Below are 15,117 nucleotides of genomic sequence, written 5' to 3'. Positions count from 1 at the left end.
AAAGAATTATTTTTGCCGCTACGTTTGGTAATAGTAGCCTATATTACGTTACTAGTCCTGAAAATAGGTTTTTACCGGAAAAGTGTGGTAGTTTCCGTGCGAGACGAAGTCGAGTGTGGGATTACCATACGAGTCCGGTAAACACATTTTGCACGAGTGACGTACGATATTTTACGCCAAACTACTCTAAGTTAACTTAAAAACAAAAAAATCTGTACACATCCTAATATATTCCCACCGACTAAATGACTAACAATTTTAAGTGAGGTTGTGTTTTTGTTTATAACCACTCATTTCCAAATATAAACAGCTAGTTGGTGTCCGCTAAAAACTCATTACAGTACAGTAGTACGTATTGAAACCCCATTTGATTAAGCTGGCGGCAAACAGCTGTTTTCTTAACTAAATCCTTGAGTAGGTAGTTCGTTAAAACAGTGCAGTGTGGCGTAAAAGTATTATCAAAGTGGTACTAGATTTTTTGTGTTATAGATGTGTCACATTGTACATTTTACTAATAAACATTATTCGTAATTAATATTTACTAATTAAAAACTTTTGAAATCAGTACATTCATCTTGAAATTTTAATTGCGTTTGTGGAGTAAAAATCCAGCGAATATAGCGCCCTTAAAATAACAAAAACATGCTAAATACTAGAAAACATCAGTAACAGTTGAAGTATGGCAAAACAAAACGTTAGCGATTCGGGTGTCAACTTAAAGGCTAAGATAAACAAAAGACACACATTTTTGTTGTGCAGTTTATCAAGGGGACCAAACGTTTTAGCAGCCCTTGCTCATTTCCCAAACTTCATACCATAGTAATGAAATATATTACAGTATTGTTAAAAAGTCAATAAAGTAAATCCAATGTAGTGTAATTAGTTAAAATATACTTAGTATTACCTTTTAACAGGAGTGTGAATCTGAAATTAACTGTAAAACAGATAAGGTATTAAAAAAAAACATTTAATCAAACATAAAAATAGTTTTGTTACAAAATCACAGATAAAACTATAACATAGTACATGAGTGAGTAGTTTTTATTAATAATAACCTATAAAATTGGATAATACATTAATGTTCTCGATCCTGATGGCGACCGTAGAGAGAAGTTCTAGGACTGATTTGGATACAGGCGCTGAAACATCAAACTTATTAATAAACGACTGATTTCAAATCAAGTTTCTTTTATCTAGTTGTGTTTCTTGTACAAAGAGTTTTATTGACCCATTGCGCACTCTGACTATTTAGACAGTCCATCCCCATGTTAAATTTGTAGCCAGTTTTTTTTTATCAAAATCGTCGTAGTTGATGTGAGCCACCGAAAGATTGTGCTGATCTAAATTACTAAATTCTGCCGAATACACAATCTTTTTAACCAAGTCAAACTTAGGGAATGACTTAAGATGAGTTATAGCAACTGGTATGACCCGTCAACCTGGTCAGAAACAAGAAATAAGGTATAAAATAGAATTTTACCCAATAGCGCATTCTGTGACTGGCTCACACAACTACATTCTTTTTTAATTACAGCTGGTCCATGTATGGGAAGTCTACTTCAGTATCCAATAGTCAATGCTATTACTTTTCTCGCTGTAAAACTAACAGCATTTACAATTCAAGCAAATGGAAAAGAAATTGCAAAAAGTCCTTTGATGCAACTATCAAAATAACTAAAAACAATGTAAACGTATTCTTTGGTTAAGTAGTTTTGTAACATGGAAGTTAAATGTTTCTGATATTTTGACCAATTTAATCGCATCGTCAAGACATGATATAATTCCAGTTTATTAAATTTACAAATTTTTAATTTGATTGGCATGTTATGAAGATCTCGTGTGGCCGAAACTCCAATAATAACTGTAACATTGACGATTGGTCGTACTAGACATTCCATTCCTATGTTAAAGTTGTCGCCAGTTTACCAAATTGGACTTAGTGAGTTGAGCCACCGATAGAGAGCGCTTATATAAATTTAACGAGGCTGCACTTTAGTCTATATTCGATTTTTCAATACATTATTTTATAGTTTTCAATTTTAATATTTTTGTTGTTTCCTTTTTTTATTGTTTATATTGAAGTATTTTTGGTCAAAAGTTATATATTGATTATATTAATGAAACGGTTCTGAACTAACCTAAGATAACTAACCAAACTTGCTGTAATTTTTCAAAATTCCATTTGATATTCCTCACATGCATTTTCTGTTATCAAACGGGATTTGGAAATGGTAGGAAGTTGAAGTTCGGTTAGTTATGTTAGGTTAGTTTAGAACCGTTTCATTAATCAATATATTAATGAATATATTAATGAGCTTAGAGCAGTTTCATTTCTTAATCCATTTATATATTGTTTTTGCCTAAACAAGATCAGTCGTCAATTTGTAATTTAAATGCGTTTGCTTAAGATATTAAAACAGAAAGATAGGATATTTACAATCGAATGAAATAATCAAAATATCTATAGGTATAATCGATCGTTTTATTCGAATGAATGTTCGATTAAATGTAGTTATAGTAAACTAAAGTGCAGCCTTCATGTAACACACATTATCTAAGCAACAACGCCCGAATCTGAGACTAGTGCATTATGTGAGTGGATCAATCAACTATGTTCTAGCTGAATAAAATATTTAGTTATAAAATTATTTAGTTATATAAATAATAAAATATTTTTCGATATTAGCAACACCTGATCCGTACTACTTCAATATCCAAATGGTCTTTAGTCCAGAGTACTGCGTTTAAAATTCCCACTATTACGTAGCATGATGCACTATTATCTTTAAGTGTTCTTTGTAAAAGACGAGCTTTGACGTTTTGAGAGAATGAATATTTTTGTGTAAAAGCTCACCTGGATAGCTCTGATGTCATCGTTGCTAAGTCTAAAGTTGGGGTCGTACCCTTGCGCGTAAGCATACATGAGTGCGTTCTTGTACTTGGAATGCTCAAGACCCAAAGCGTGTCCGATTTCATGGGCTGCAGTCAGTAGAAGGTTTACGCCTGCAAAGTACAATTCACCATGAACAAAGTGAAAACACAGTACCTGATAGTAGAGTCTACTTGGTGTTGAGAATGAATATTTGAAAGACAACGAGTACGTATCAAAAGGACCAGTTGAAGAGATACGGTTCTATGTTTTACTCTTACTTATCAATAGAGGACTTTTCCTACCTTTACTTTAAATTATTTGAATCTATATTTATAATTCCATTTGATTTCCCTAATAAAAATATTCAATTTATGTATGGTTTATAACTGTGTGTTATCCGCCATTTAAAACTTTACCATAACAGTACAGGAAATCACTACTTTCCAACAGTAGGCAGCAAGCACTGTTCGTGCATTGCATTTATAGCCACCAATAAAAGAATGTGTTCTACTTTGTTGTATTTTCTGTTTGTACTATTGTATGAAACTAGTTGAATATTACCTTCGTAGGTGTTGATGGTCCATGGCTCGGAGTCGTCGAAGTGTATGTCTCCTCCTGATATGGGGTCGAAAGCGTGAGCTAGAACTCCGAGAGGGCCTTTGAAAGGTTCACAGCTGCCATGCCTTCCTCGAGCAAACCTAATTCGTAAAAATTGTATTATTTCAGTGATACGTTTACATCCAAGCAATGCCTTATTTTTTAGGTTTGTAATATTAAAGCTTGATCATCTCCACCGTGTCTGAAATTCTTGATCTTTCTTTTAAATTAAATGCTTTAAAAGAGATAAAAGTAAATATTTTCTGAGCACAATTTTTTTGGAATATTATGTTTTGTGTTTTTAATTAGAGTATATGTCTGCATTTCCAAGAAATGTACAGGGTATCCCTTAATGACCTAGTGTTGGTACTTAAAACATAAAACCTGCTTTTCACAAACAAATACAAAATATTCCACCGCAGTTTTACAAAAGTACGAATAAAAATAATATTTTCTGTTTGCACATGAATAGAGCTTTTAAATTTTCTGTGTGTGTACAAACACTAACATACTTCAGTACTACAACACTACTGTACTTGTTGTACTTGTGTACTGTACTGTACTTGTTGTAGTTAGGTTAGGTTATAGAATATGTTAGTGTTGAAGAACGCTGGGGCTCTAACTTGCTTTACTCGACCTTCAAGTTACCCGATATTACAACTCTCAAATGAAGATAAAAAGCGGAGGCGTACCTTTAGAACAGAATATGACAAAACTACTTTTTTATAAAATTACAACCAAACTAGGTTTAAGGACACATATTTGAAGTATATGAACCGAAGCTCTTATGATTTTTTTATAGGAAGATAAAGTAAAACCCCGAAAAATGGTTTGTTCTCAAATAGTCCACGCAAACTATGACCGGTATACATAGTGATCGCCAAGGCAAAGTGGCATACAGAGTTAGGTTCTCACTTGATTTCGATGTGTACATTTCCTCTGGTTTTTCTGATAAATTTAAGAGGTGTCACTCTCGACCAAACTTGGAAGGCTTCCTTAATGGTTCTGTCTGTCTCATCCCGGGGAAAGTCGTCTGGGTACTTGGTGATCTTGTAGGAGAGAGTGTTTGTTTTCCATTTGCTACCTGTGAACAATGATGTAATGAACACAATTGTGAGTATTTTATAACCAAACCAACTGTTCAACTACTAGTAAAACTCAAATTCACAGGATAATTATTCTGTACTATTTAATCCTAGGACGATAGACGCAAGAACGCAAGAGCCTGGGATTTTTTCACATTTCTTCAGGCTAGACTTGTGGCATTATCACTTAGAAGGCTAAGGAAGACAAAGTCCTAAAACAGCCTCAGTCCAGTAGGGTTTCAGCTCACTGGACTGGAACATCACGACCACCACCATCGCTAGATAAAACCATTGACTATACACGGAGAAGACTTCCCATCCAATGTACAACTTTGAAGCAAAAAAGTGTGGTGCAATCTGTTGAGATGGTATTCAAACTAATTACAATATTCTGTGTCAAGTGATACAATCAGCTGTTGACATGAATTTTAATTCATATTTCACCCAATACACTAGTACCTTTGACTATTAATACATAGTCAATGCTAGTACCCTCTCGTGAGATGGCCCTGAACTTCATCTATTTTCTTGGCTTTAATTTTTACATTGGATGGAAAGTCTAGATAGATTTATATTGGTAATTTGGTGGGATTTGAACCAGGGACCTCAGGGACCGAAGCCCCCACTCTGACCACTAGAACAGCTCGCTCCCTATTCAGTACTATAACTATGAATGACCTAATGTCTAGTCTTTCAATTGTCATTTCCCCACAATTTCTTCTGAAAAAAATATTCCATTTACAATGACCGTAGGATTCATTTACACTTACTTGTGTGATTTAGAATAGTCTGAGTAACTAGTTTCTCTTTGCTTCACAATCAGATTAGAGTACAGAACTGATAATGTGGTTCTGGAAATGTTCAGTAAAACTAGTTCCAAACCCATTATTGATTATAAAACAAAGATCAGTCGTACATTTTCCTTTTAACTAAGTAAACAGACTGGACTTTATGTTCCTATTAACGTTTATAGATGTATTTTCAAAACCCATGAACGCTGATTATGATTATGATGTTACCCGTGAGCTTGTATGAGCTGGGTCCATTGATGGTTGGTTGGTCCTTTATCCCACACCTTGGCTTTTTCATTAGTTTCTTGGTTTCACGGTCTAACACACCTGCAAAATATTTAGGTGTTAAAACATCAATAGCACATAATATGTTGTGATTTAAATTATTATTTCATTACAAGACATCGTTCTCTAAAGCAAGATTTATATTTTTTTAAATTCCACTTAACATTTTGTGCCTCGAGTTTTGTTGAAATGAAAATGGGCTTGCTCAATCTTCGGGTTAAACTTCTATAGTACACATCCCTGTTATAAAGGGCCCTGTAAAAAGGGACATATGGCTCTAACTTTGCATGACAAAATTAAGACACCAAAGCATTTTCATTTCATTTGCCATAGTTTGGGGCTTGTTTTGATAAAAAGCTGTAAATAATATTGTTAGTAAAGGAGTTGTAAGATTTTTTGTCCTCGGACGCTAGGCCCGTGCACGGGATTGTTTCATTTCTTCAGGCTAGAGCTAGGGGTTGTGGCATTATCACTTAGATAAAATCCATTGGTGATTGAGCGGGATTTGAGCCCGAGACCGAAGTCCCGCGCTCTAATTACTCTTCTATGATTAAGGAATTTTTTTTTTTTTTTTTTTTTTTTATTATTTAATACCTTTTGTTTTTACTGCACCTAGAAAAGTATGTTAGAATTAGTTTTAGCCGTAGTAAAGGTAGGTACTAAACATTCAAGAAAATTAAATTGGTATGATACAAATCATTCATACTTATAAATAAAATATTGAATTGCATTAATTAGTCCATAGAAAGAAAAGCATAAAGATCACCAATAGCAAAAAAGATGTTGACCATTTACTAATAGATACTTTTAAATTTTATATATTTTTAAAGTTTTTTGATAACCTATGACTTTTAATTTAATTTTTAACAACTAAAAAAAATGCATCTAAATCGGAGGTAACATTAAATATCATTAGCCTCACCATGTCAAATGTTTTGATTGTGAAAGTGAATAAAAATGATTCATCCACCTCCAAGGGTTTGCAATTCGACTCTAAGAAAAACTTAACTGGGAAACCAGTGTTTACATTTAGTTTATTTTCAGAGTAATCGACATAATTTGGGGAAATCATTTTTTTTTAATCTTCTCGTAATATTTTACCCTCGATTATCTATTGAATTAGTATTAATAACAATTTATACCGTTTCGATTCTACCCATGGATTAAAGATTTTCCCTTTCTTCCTTGCTCATCGACCTTCAAGGTGAAAGCTATGCCTCAAGAAACATAGCCTGGCAATCACTATTAACACTAGGCCTATTTCCTTCATCGAAACTATAGGAAAGGATTTGGGGTTTGAGAACACAATTGACATATGATGCCAAAAACTCCAGGAGGCCACCCGATACGTTCCTTAACTAAGCCAAGTTGCAGCCCTCTTTGACTATACAGGGTGAATAAAAAGTCAAGACCCCCCATCTAATATTTTTACAAGTAAATATTCAGAGATATCCTTTTAGGGGTCGTGCAATCTTTGCAGGAAGTTTCTTTTTATGATTTTGAAATTTTTGAGTGTCCCCCCCAAAAGGGGGGATTTGGGGGGTAACTCAAATATTTTAAATGTAAACCCCCATCAAGTGACACCTCAGTTTGAAGTGTTTACAAAAACTTAAAGAATGGTGAAAACCAGAGTTCGCTATCTCTTTTCTATCCAAAATGGTAGCCAATATTACCATTACGAACCAATATTAACCATTAATTTTCCACAACATTTGACGGGCTACCATTTTGGTCAGAGAAGAGATAGCGACCTCTAGTTTTCACCAATCTTTAAGTTTTTGTAAACACTTTAAAATTAGGTGTCACTTGAAGGGGGTTTACATTTAAAATATTTGAGTTACCCTCCAAATCCTTCCTTTTGGGGGGACACTCAAAAATTTCAAAATCACAAAATGAAACTTCCTGCTAAGATTGCACGACCCCCAAAAGGATATCTCTGTATATTTACTTGGAAAAATATTAGATGGGGGGGGGGTCTTGACCTTTTATTCACCCTGTATAATTGAGTAGGTTAGGCTAGGTTAGGTTAGGATAGGTTATGTTAGGCCAAATTAGGTTAGGTTAGGTTAGGTTAGGATGACACGTAAACAAGGGCATTGCTTCTTCCAGCAATTCACCCCTACCTGGCTTGGGCTTGGCGCAACTAAGGAATATATTTGGGACCCTTGGAGGGCTTAGCGCAATTAAGGAACTCTTTGGTGCAATTAATGCACGACCGACATGATAACTCCTCTGCTCACTGCTCACCTGTTTCTTCAAGTCCCATGAAGGTTTGGAATTCCCTTATGGCCTTTGCTAGAGTTTCGGCTGCTATGATTTGGCTTGGACCATTGGGATCGGATGGCGGAAGGTAACCAAATTCTGCCAGGTAAGACTGTAAAATTGAATTAAATATTATGGTGCAACAATTAACTACTTGAAATTAGGCAAGTTTAAGACTAGTTTTAAAATATAAACACATAGTTTTTATCTATGTATGTTAAAAATAACTATTTAATCCTTTTTCGTTGTAATACAGCAAAAACAGCCGTGTTTAATACATGTGTTGTGGGACTAAGTAGCATTGCCCTTCTAGTCCCTAGGAAGTTAAAGATTAGTTAAAAAAAGGTTCTATCGTAATCAATCGTATGGATTGTAATTATTTTATCGATTGATTTATTAAGTTAGGATTTAGCTCATTTTTCCACTCAATGTCAATAGTTCGACATATCGATAATGTACACTAACACAATCGTAATTGACGAAATGGTTGAATCACTTACTAAAGAGCTGCTTACTTACATTAGCAGAATTAGTTACAAGCTGGAAGTTAGTTTAGAGTTTACATGAAAAGTTTGTTTTTAGTTTTATAGGCCTACCTTAGTTTGTTAATTAATGATGCAATATGACGAAAAATATAGATCGTCATACGGACAAATACCCCCGCCGCAGCAAACCTGCAGACTAAGCGAATTTCTAATTACCCGACTGGAGTTTCAATTAAATCTGTTTTATTTTTAAATAACACTAGGTTTAACAAGTACCTAGCGTTGCTGCTACAGGGAGGGTAATATAGTGTTTTCTTTAGTTGAGTGTGAATAACTTAGTTTAAAGTAAATACACTTGCCAAGTTTGATGGAAATATACAATACAGTGTTAACAAAACGTGCCGTCGGAGACCTGTGGGGGTGCGTGCGTTTGAAGGGACTTGACCTTGTCTCCATCGACACTCCGATTTTGCTAACACTGTATAAACTGAAAAAAATTGACTTATTCTCCTTAAGAATAACATAGGAATTTTAAATTAACAATTTATTGAATCTCCGTAACCAATAATCGTAAAAACAAACTTAAATATACTACATTATTTGTTTTATCAATATATTAAAAGTTTTAAACAGAAATTGAGGGCCTATGTTTGGTTGAGGGCCAAAAATGAGAAACCCCTATTTTCACGCAAGGTACTAACAATAGTACCCTACTAACAATAGTAGGGGTTATATTATCTGTGTTTGCACGCACACACCTATGCAAGGTGTGTGAAGGCCTCACATGTCTGAATACGGAAGTAGAAGAGAAAGGACCAACACTCATTGAACAAACATTCTTGAAATAAGGCAAACCATTTTTGTGAAGATGTTAATTAGTATAAACCACTCGTTTATTTTGCTTATAGTCAAATGATTTAACATAAGTTTGTTCTTTAATCTTTTATATCATTACAATATATTCTTTATTACCTAAACTGTTTATTAATTTCATATTGTATTTACCGATTATTCATACTTATATTAATACCCAAAGGTATTATGTAAGTATATGCCCACTAAGTGGGCATACTTAGTGCAGTACATTTTACCATCACCATTTTTTATGGTCAAAATCTAGAAATAGCACAGGAAGACCCCAATATCTTTATGATATACTAGCTGTGTACCCGTTCTACGTACGGGTTGAATACAATATACAGTGCAATCCAATACAACAATACAATGAGGAATCTTATAACGTCGATTATCAATTCAAGCACTTAATTTACAGTAATAATAAAAAGATACCCCCGCCGCAGCAAACCTGCCGTCTAAGCGAATTTCCATTTGGCTGAATTGATTTTCAATCGAGCTATTTAAATAACATTAGGTTTAACAAGTACCTAGGTTTGCTGCTACAAGGAAACTGATAAAGTTTGTGTTTTAAGTAAAATAATTATTGCTTAGTAGAAAATGAATATATTTGCCAAGTTTGAACAAAAGATATCCATAAACAAGCAAACTACAACATTTTACAATATTCTCCATAAGAATAACATGGGAATTTTAAATTTACAATTTTTTAGTTTTCTCCGTAACCAATAACCGTACAAAAACACTTTGATATACTGAATTGTTTGTTTTTTTAAGTTCTTTAAGAAGGTTTAGAGAAAAATTGGGAAATTTTGTGTTTTGAGGGTCAAAAGTGAGAAAAACCAATTTTTACCTCATAAAACCCCCCATAAAACCCTGTTCCCATGGTCCGATCATGCTGGATCGCGAACTCATTCAAGTTTATCCCGCCTTACACCTTCAAACCAAATTTCATCAAAATCGGATAAAAATTACTCAAGTTATCGTGTTCACGGACACATATATATACAAATCTATATATATATATATACATATATATAAATTTGAACGAATGGTGTTTTTGGCCTCTGGGGACATCAAAATGAAAAAGTAAATCGGTCCCGGGCCTAAGTCTTACCATGAGACCTACGGTAATAGCTACTTCCCTATAGGGAAATTCGCTAAAAGTGTCTTTTCAATCCTCACTCATATTTCGACCTCGGCTTCGCCACGATCGTAAAACTTGACCTCGGGGTGTAAAGAGTCACTTTACACAATAGTGATGAAATATATTATCATCAGATTAGCTCAATAATGAGCATTTTTTTTAGCTTACAAATCTTTCTTGTAGAACAACTTTGTAATTGCAGTAATTTTTTATAAATCCATAGTATAAAATCGTATTTTAATTATCTAAAATTACAATTTAATTGAAAAAGAAAGCTGTCATCCTCCCCTCTTATCTAAAGTACTCAACATATTTACCAGATTTTTGGGAGAATTAATTGAATAAATACACAATGTTTAATAAAGCTCTTATGTAAAAATCCACAGGGGAAATTTTCGTTTCTCGGGAAAAATTAAATATAACTGCAATATACAGGACGGAAAAATTCCCTGGACTGTTAAAAATTTCAAAAAGTAATAAAGATAAGAGCTTAAAAACTTGGTACACAGTTACTGGGAATTAAAATAATTTACACATTATTTAGTGATGCGCTACCTCTTCAGGAAGACGGCATCGGAAAAAAATCTTAAATGTAAGCATAGGTTAAATAAACATATCAAATTTAAGTTCTTTACTAATAAATACAATGCCGCAAATCTGAACTCAAAACGTCAACCGAGTCAAAAATGGTAGCCGTATAAAGATATCTTAAATCTGCCATTTTGAATATTTAAACGGCTGCTATATTTTAGCTCACATTTGTGGCATTGTATTTTAAGAATTAAGACCTTTAATTTGATGTGCATATCAACCTATGCATACGTTTATGGTTTTCTTCCAACTTCTAGCGGGCGCCTCCCTGAGGAGGTAGTGTATAATAGCGATGCAAATTCAATGCTTCATTGAATAGCTGTCATTTTTGTATCAGTTTTCGTTTGATCTCGGGTTTGCGGCATTGTATTTTACTAACAAAGACATTTAATTTTATGTGCATTAGCACGTCACTGAATAGTGTGTTAAAACTATTTTAATTCCCACTAACTGCTGTGTACCCAGTTTTGAAACTCTATCTTTATTACTTTTTGAAATTAACCGTCCCGGGACTTTTTTCCACCCTTATACACGTGTACAGTTTTGTCGTTGTTCATTCATGTAGAGTTTGCAAGAGGATTAGTTCGTTAACAATCAACAGGTATTTTAAATAAATTTGAGATACTTTGAAAATATGTCAAGTAATTTTTAAATACCTTATCTAAATACATGTTTCATACTATTTCCCAAAGTACCCTAAGTAAATCGAAACTGTTTCAATCGTAATACTCACTGGTGCATCCAGCGAGTCTTCCTCATTGTCTTGAGTGTGTCCCACAGCGGGAGCCGAGTTACCTGACGAAACTAACATAAACACTGTTAAAACACTACAGTAAACCGACACGAACATGTTTAATACTTCAAAATATGACTTTGAAAAAAATAATTTGAGACCTTCTTTAATGAAAAAGCAGCATCGAGCGACTGACTACAGTTTTAAGTTTGTAAGTTTATATATATCTTATGCAGATACCGATACCACTAACTTTGACCCCGGAAAAATCAGTTGAAAACCCCTTTGATAATATTATGGCATTCCCAAACACTTATGCGTTAATTTGATGTGTTGTAATCTTATCTTACTCGACTTCTTACTTATAGTATTACAAGCATAAACCGTCGCGGCGTTGCTAACAGTTTAAGCAAAAGTATTATATCTGATGAGAAATAGTAATAAAAATATTACGGATACGATTAAAAAACTAAATGTAATTTTATTACTTCAATCCATTTACAATCGGTAATGTTTAACATGTGCTCGCCTTCAAATCTGAAGGTCGCCCGGTTCGAATCCATGCGAGATCGTTTTCAGATTCAGATGCCATTTGTCATTGGACTATGAATATAACAAAAAGGCCATCGTTAACAAGACCAGGGTTAGGACTGTTCCCTTTCAAAACGTAAAAAAAATCCACTGGCGTAAAAACACAAAATCATATGTATGTAACTACTGAAGTTAAACTAATGGATAACTTCTCTTACAGGATTACTAATCACTTCAGCCTATTTATTCTGGATTAACCTACACAATTGTTTTGACCGAAATAATATCCGCACTGTAACTCCTTTCACTTAGGATTGAAACTATAAACTGTATCCCTTAGTTGCCACTGCATGATTGTATGGCCTTTCAAGGAACACTACGGGTTATCCAACGTGGGATTAATTTCGTTTTTATCTTTTAGCTATACATCTTAAAACTGATTTCTATTGTATACATTTTTTTTTGTAAACATTTTCTATTTTCTTCGAAATAAAAGATTTTCGATTTTATAACACATGTCGGCCTTAGTCACTATAATAACAAGACTACAAGATCGCGCCACTTATTCTACACTCTTCCTTCACTCATATTTGAGTTAGAATACGCACATAGTGGTGTCCCTATCTTAAATAATTGATTGAATTGATTGATTGATTTTTTAATGCTATTTCTGTCGAATATAGCTCGTCACCTAGCAAAACATTTATTTATATAGGATGTTTTAACCAAGTGGAATGTACACACATAAGTTACTTCTTGGAACTCTCCAGCATTCCAAAATTCATTCTTCCAACTTGATTTCTTTCATCTCAAAATTGTTGCGTTCACCACAAAAAAACAATACAAAAATATTTTTTATTCCCTCCTACCGCTGTTACTGCACATAATCCACAAACATTTGAACTCGTATTACATCAGCGGTATACTGATCTGCCATTACATGATTTTGACCTTTTTCGTAGTCTATATGACATTAATCTTCTTCCCAATAATGGAAACAACGTTCAACCCTAATATTACGAACAAGAACCTCTGAAGATCTTTCTTGAATAGCTTTCATAAATGATAAAGTGATAGTAAAGGCAAGTGCCGTCCCCTACAACACATCAAATGTTATAAGGGAAAATTGTACTTTTGATGTCGGGATTTGACAAAGATTCAATACAGTTATTTAGTTGCAGTGAAACGTGAAAGACACATTGTGAAAACATTTGGTGTAAGTTAACTTGAATTAGAATTTCATCTATTCATTAAAAGCTTATCTTATCTTACTAATATTATAAATGTGAAAGTTTGTGTGTTTGTTTGTTTGTTTGATTGCTTGTCTGTTTTATTGTTTGTTTGAAGTTCAATCACGCTTTAACTACTGGTCGGATTGGGCTGAAATTTAGGATGATGAAACCTCACATTCCCGATTAACATATAGACATATTCTTATCTCAAAAATCCATTCGGGCTCCGCCCCAGTGGCTCTGGAGTTTCCCATGTTAACCTTCTGAGTATTCATATTTAAAAGGGATTAAAGAATTTTGTCAGCTGTTTAATTACACAAGTTGTTCTATGATATTCAATATTATTAAAAGTTATAAGGTTCACCGACAGGGTGCAGCACTATTAATTTTTACTTTCTCCCCCTATACCATAGTACCTATGGAGAAAGTATTGTTTTCGTCAACATTTTCGAGTTTGAGTTTTGAGTGGATATATTCGTTTTGAGTCCCCCTGGACCCAAAAAAGTGCTTTTCGAAGTGATGTCTGTTGTGGGTGTGTGTGTGTGTGTGTCTGTGTGTGTACAGAGCTAGGGACTACACCTGTGGTCCGATTTCGATGAAATTTGGTATGTAGGTTCTAATCCATGGTATCTCCAGGCATTTTTTCATTTTTTTTAAATTTTGATTTTTAATGGGGATTTTCCCATAAAAACAGGAAAAATCTAATTTTCTCAAAAATGGCCCGAACGATTTTGATAAAAATTTTGTATGTTGTAGCCCTTTAAATTCTGAACTAAATGGTACAAATCCCATTTCTGTAAAAATTACGGTTCAAAAGTTATAGTAAATTATGTTATTTTCCCATTAAAAAACCCATAAAATAACGAAAAATAGGATTATCTAAACAAATCCGGTTTTGATTTAACATAGTATGTTATGGTCCTTACCGTTTTGATAGTTTTTTTTTTTAATTTTTTAGAAATGCAGATTTTTAATGGGGATTTTCCCATAAAACCCCATAAAATAACGGAAAAATAGGATTTTCCCAAAAATGGCCGGAAGGATTTTGATAAAAATGTAACTAGTATGGATTAGTCCTCTAAATTCTGAACAAAATTGTACAAATCCCATTTCCGTATATTTACTCTCACCACTTACACATGATAAAGGTCGTTGACAAACTTATGGGGAGAAAGTATGTGTCAGAATGCTGATACCGTATATTTTAATTTATGACAACATAGCAAATTTGAACCAAGCCGCAACAAAGGCTGTGATGCACAATAAGAGATGTTAAAGTAGGATTGTTTACAGTTAAGTTTATGTTTTTAATTTATAAATATGTTTTTGATATTGTGCGAACCTTCGATAATTTCCTTTTTTATTGTTTAGGTGTAGTGGTAGAACATTATGGCTATCGTATATGTGTTATACTATAGCTTCTGTAAATTAAAAGAACCAAATTTTCTCAAGCCGTGTCCTCTTCCATTGCAAACACAAAGTATGAGTATAACTGCAATAAGCATGGTATACTTATATGCCAACCCCGTACGAAGGACGGGTATTCTGCTAGTCCATATATAAATCCCAAAGTTCCCATGAACTTTGGAGAAAACTACAAGTCACGCCCCATATGCTTTATATGTCCGTCATGACGAGAAACCTTGCGCAA

At 33.8% G+C, this 15,117-nt stretch overlaps 1 protein-coding gene across 1 annotated transcript; it reads right to left on the bottom strand.

The window, feature by feature from the left end:
* Positions 1-946: 946 nt before the first annotated feature.
* LOC128992215 (collagenase 3-like) lies at positions 947-11,887 on the bottom strand. Its single transcript, XM_054415680.1, has 7 exons — positions 11,704-11,887; positions 7,878-8,004; positions 5,574-5,672; positions 4,385-4,553; positions 3,434-3,570; positions 2,855-3,003; positions 947-1,139 (listed from the first exon to the last, which is right to left on the bottom strand). Exons 1-7 carry the CDS (start codon positions 11,818-11,820, stop codon positions 1,116-1,118), a joined length of 822 nt encoding a protein of 273 aa, XP_054271655.1. The 5' UTR covers positions 11,821-11,887; the 3' UTR covers positions 947-1,115.
* Positions 11,888-15,117: the final 3,230 nt, after the last annotated feature.

Source organism: Macrosteles quadrilineatus, unplaced genomic scaffold, assembly GCF_028750875.1.
Source record: "Macrosteles quadrilineatus isolate MER2022 unplaced genomic scaffold, UCM_ALF_1.0 Scaffold_4__1_contigs__length_99947679, whole genome shotgun sequence".
In the NCBI taxonomy this organism is placed as follows: Eukaryota; Metazoa; Arthropoda; class Insecta; order Hemiptera; family Cicadellidae; genus Macrosteles; species Macrosteles quadrilineatus.
This window is presented reverse-complemented; position numbering and strand designations above follow the sequence as displayed.

Bases quoted from the DNA above. Each gene is read 5' to 3' on its own strand.
- LOC128992215 (XM_054415680.1), bottom strand. From the start codon at position 11,820: ATGTTCGTGTCGGTTTACTGTAGTGTTTTAACAGTGTTTATGTTAGTT. The intron at 3,571-4,384 runs GTGAGAACCTAA...TTTACGAATTAG, and splicing joins AATGTACACATCGAAATCAA to GTTTGCTCGAGGAAGGCATG. The intron at 3,004-3,433 runs GTAATATTCAAC...TGTACTTTGCAG, and splicing joins GACCATCAACACCTACGAAG to GCGTAAACCTTCTACTGACT.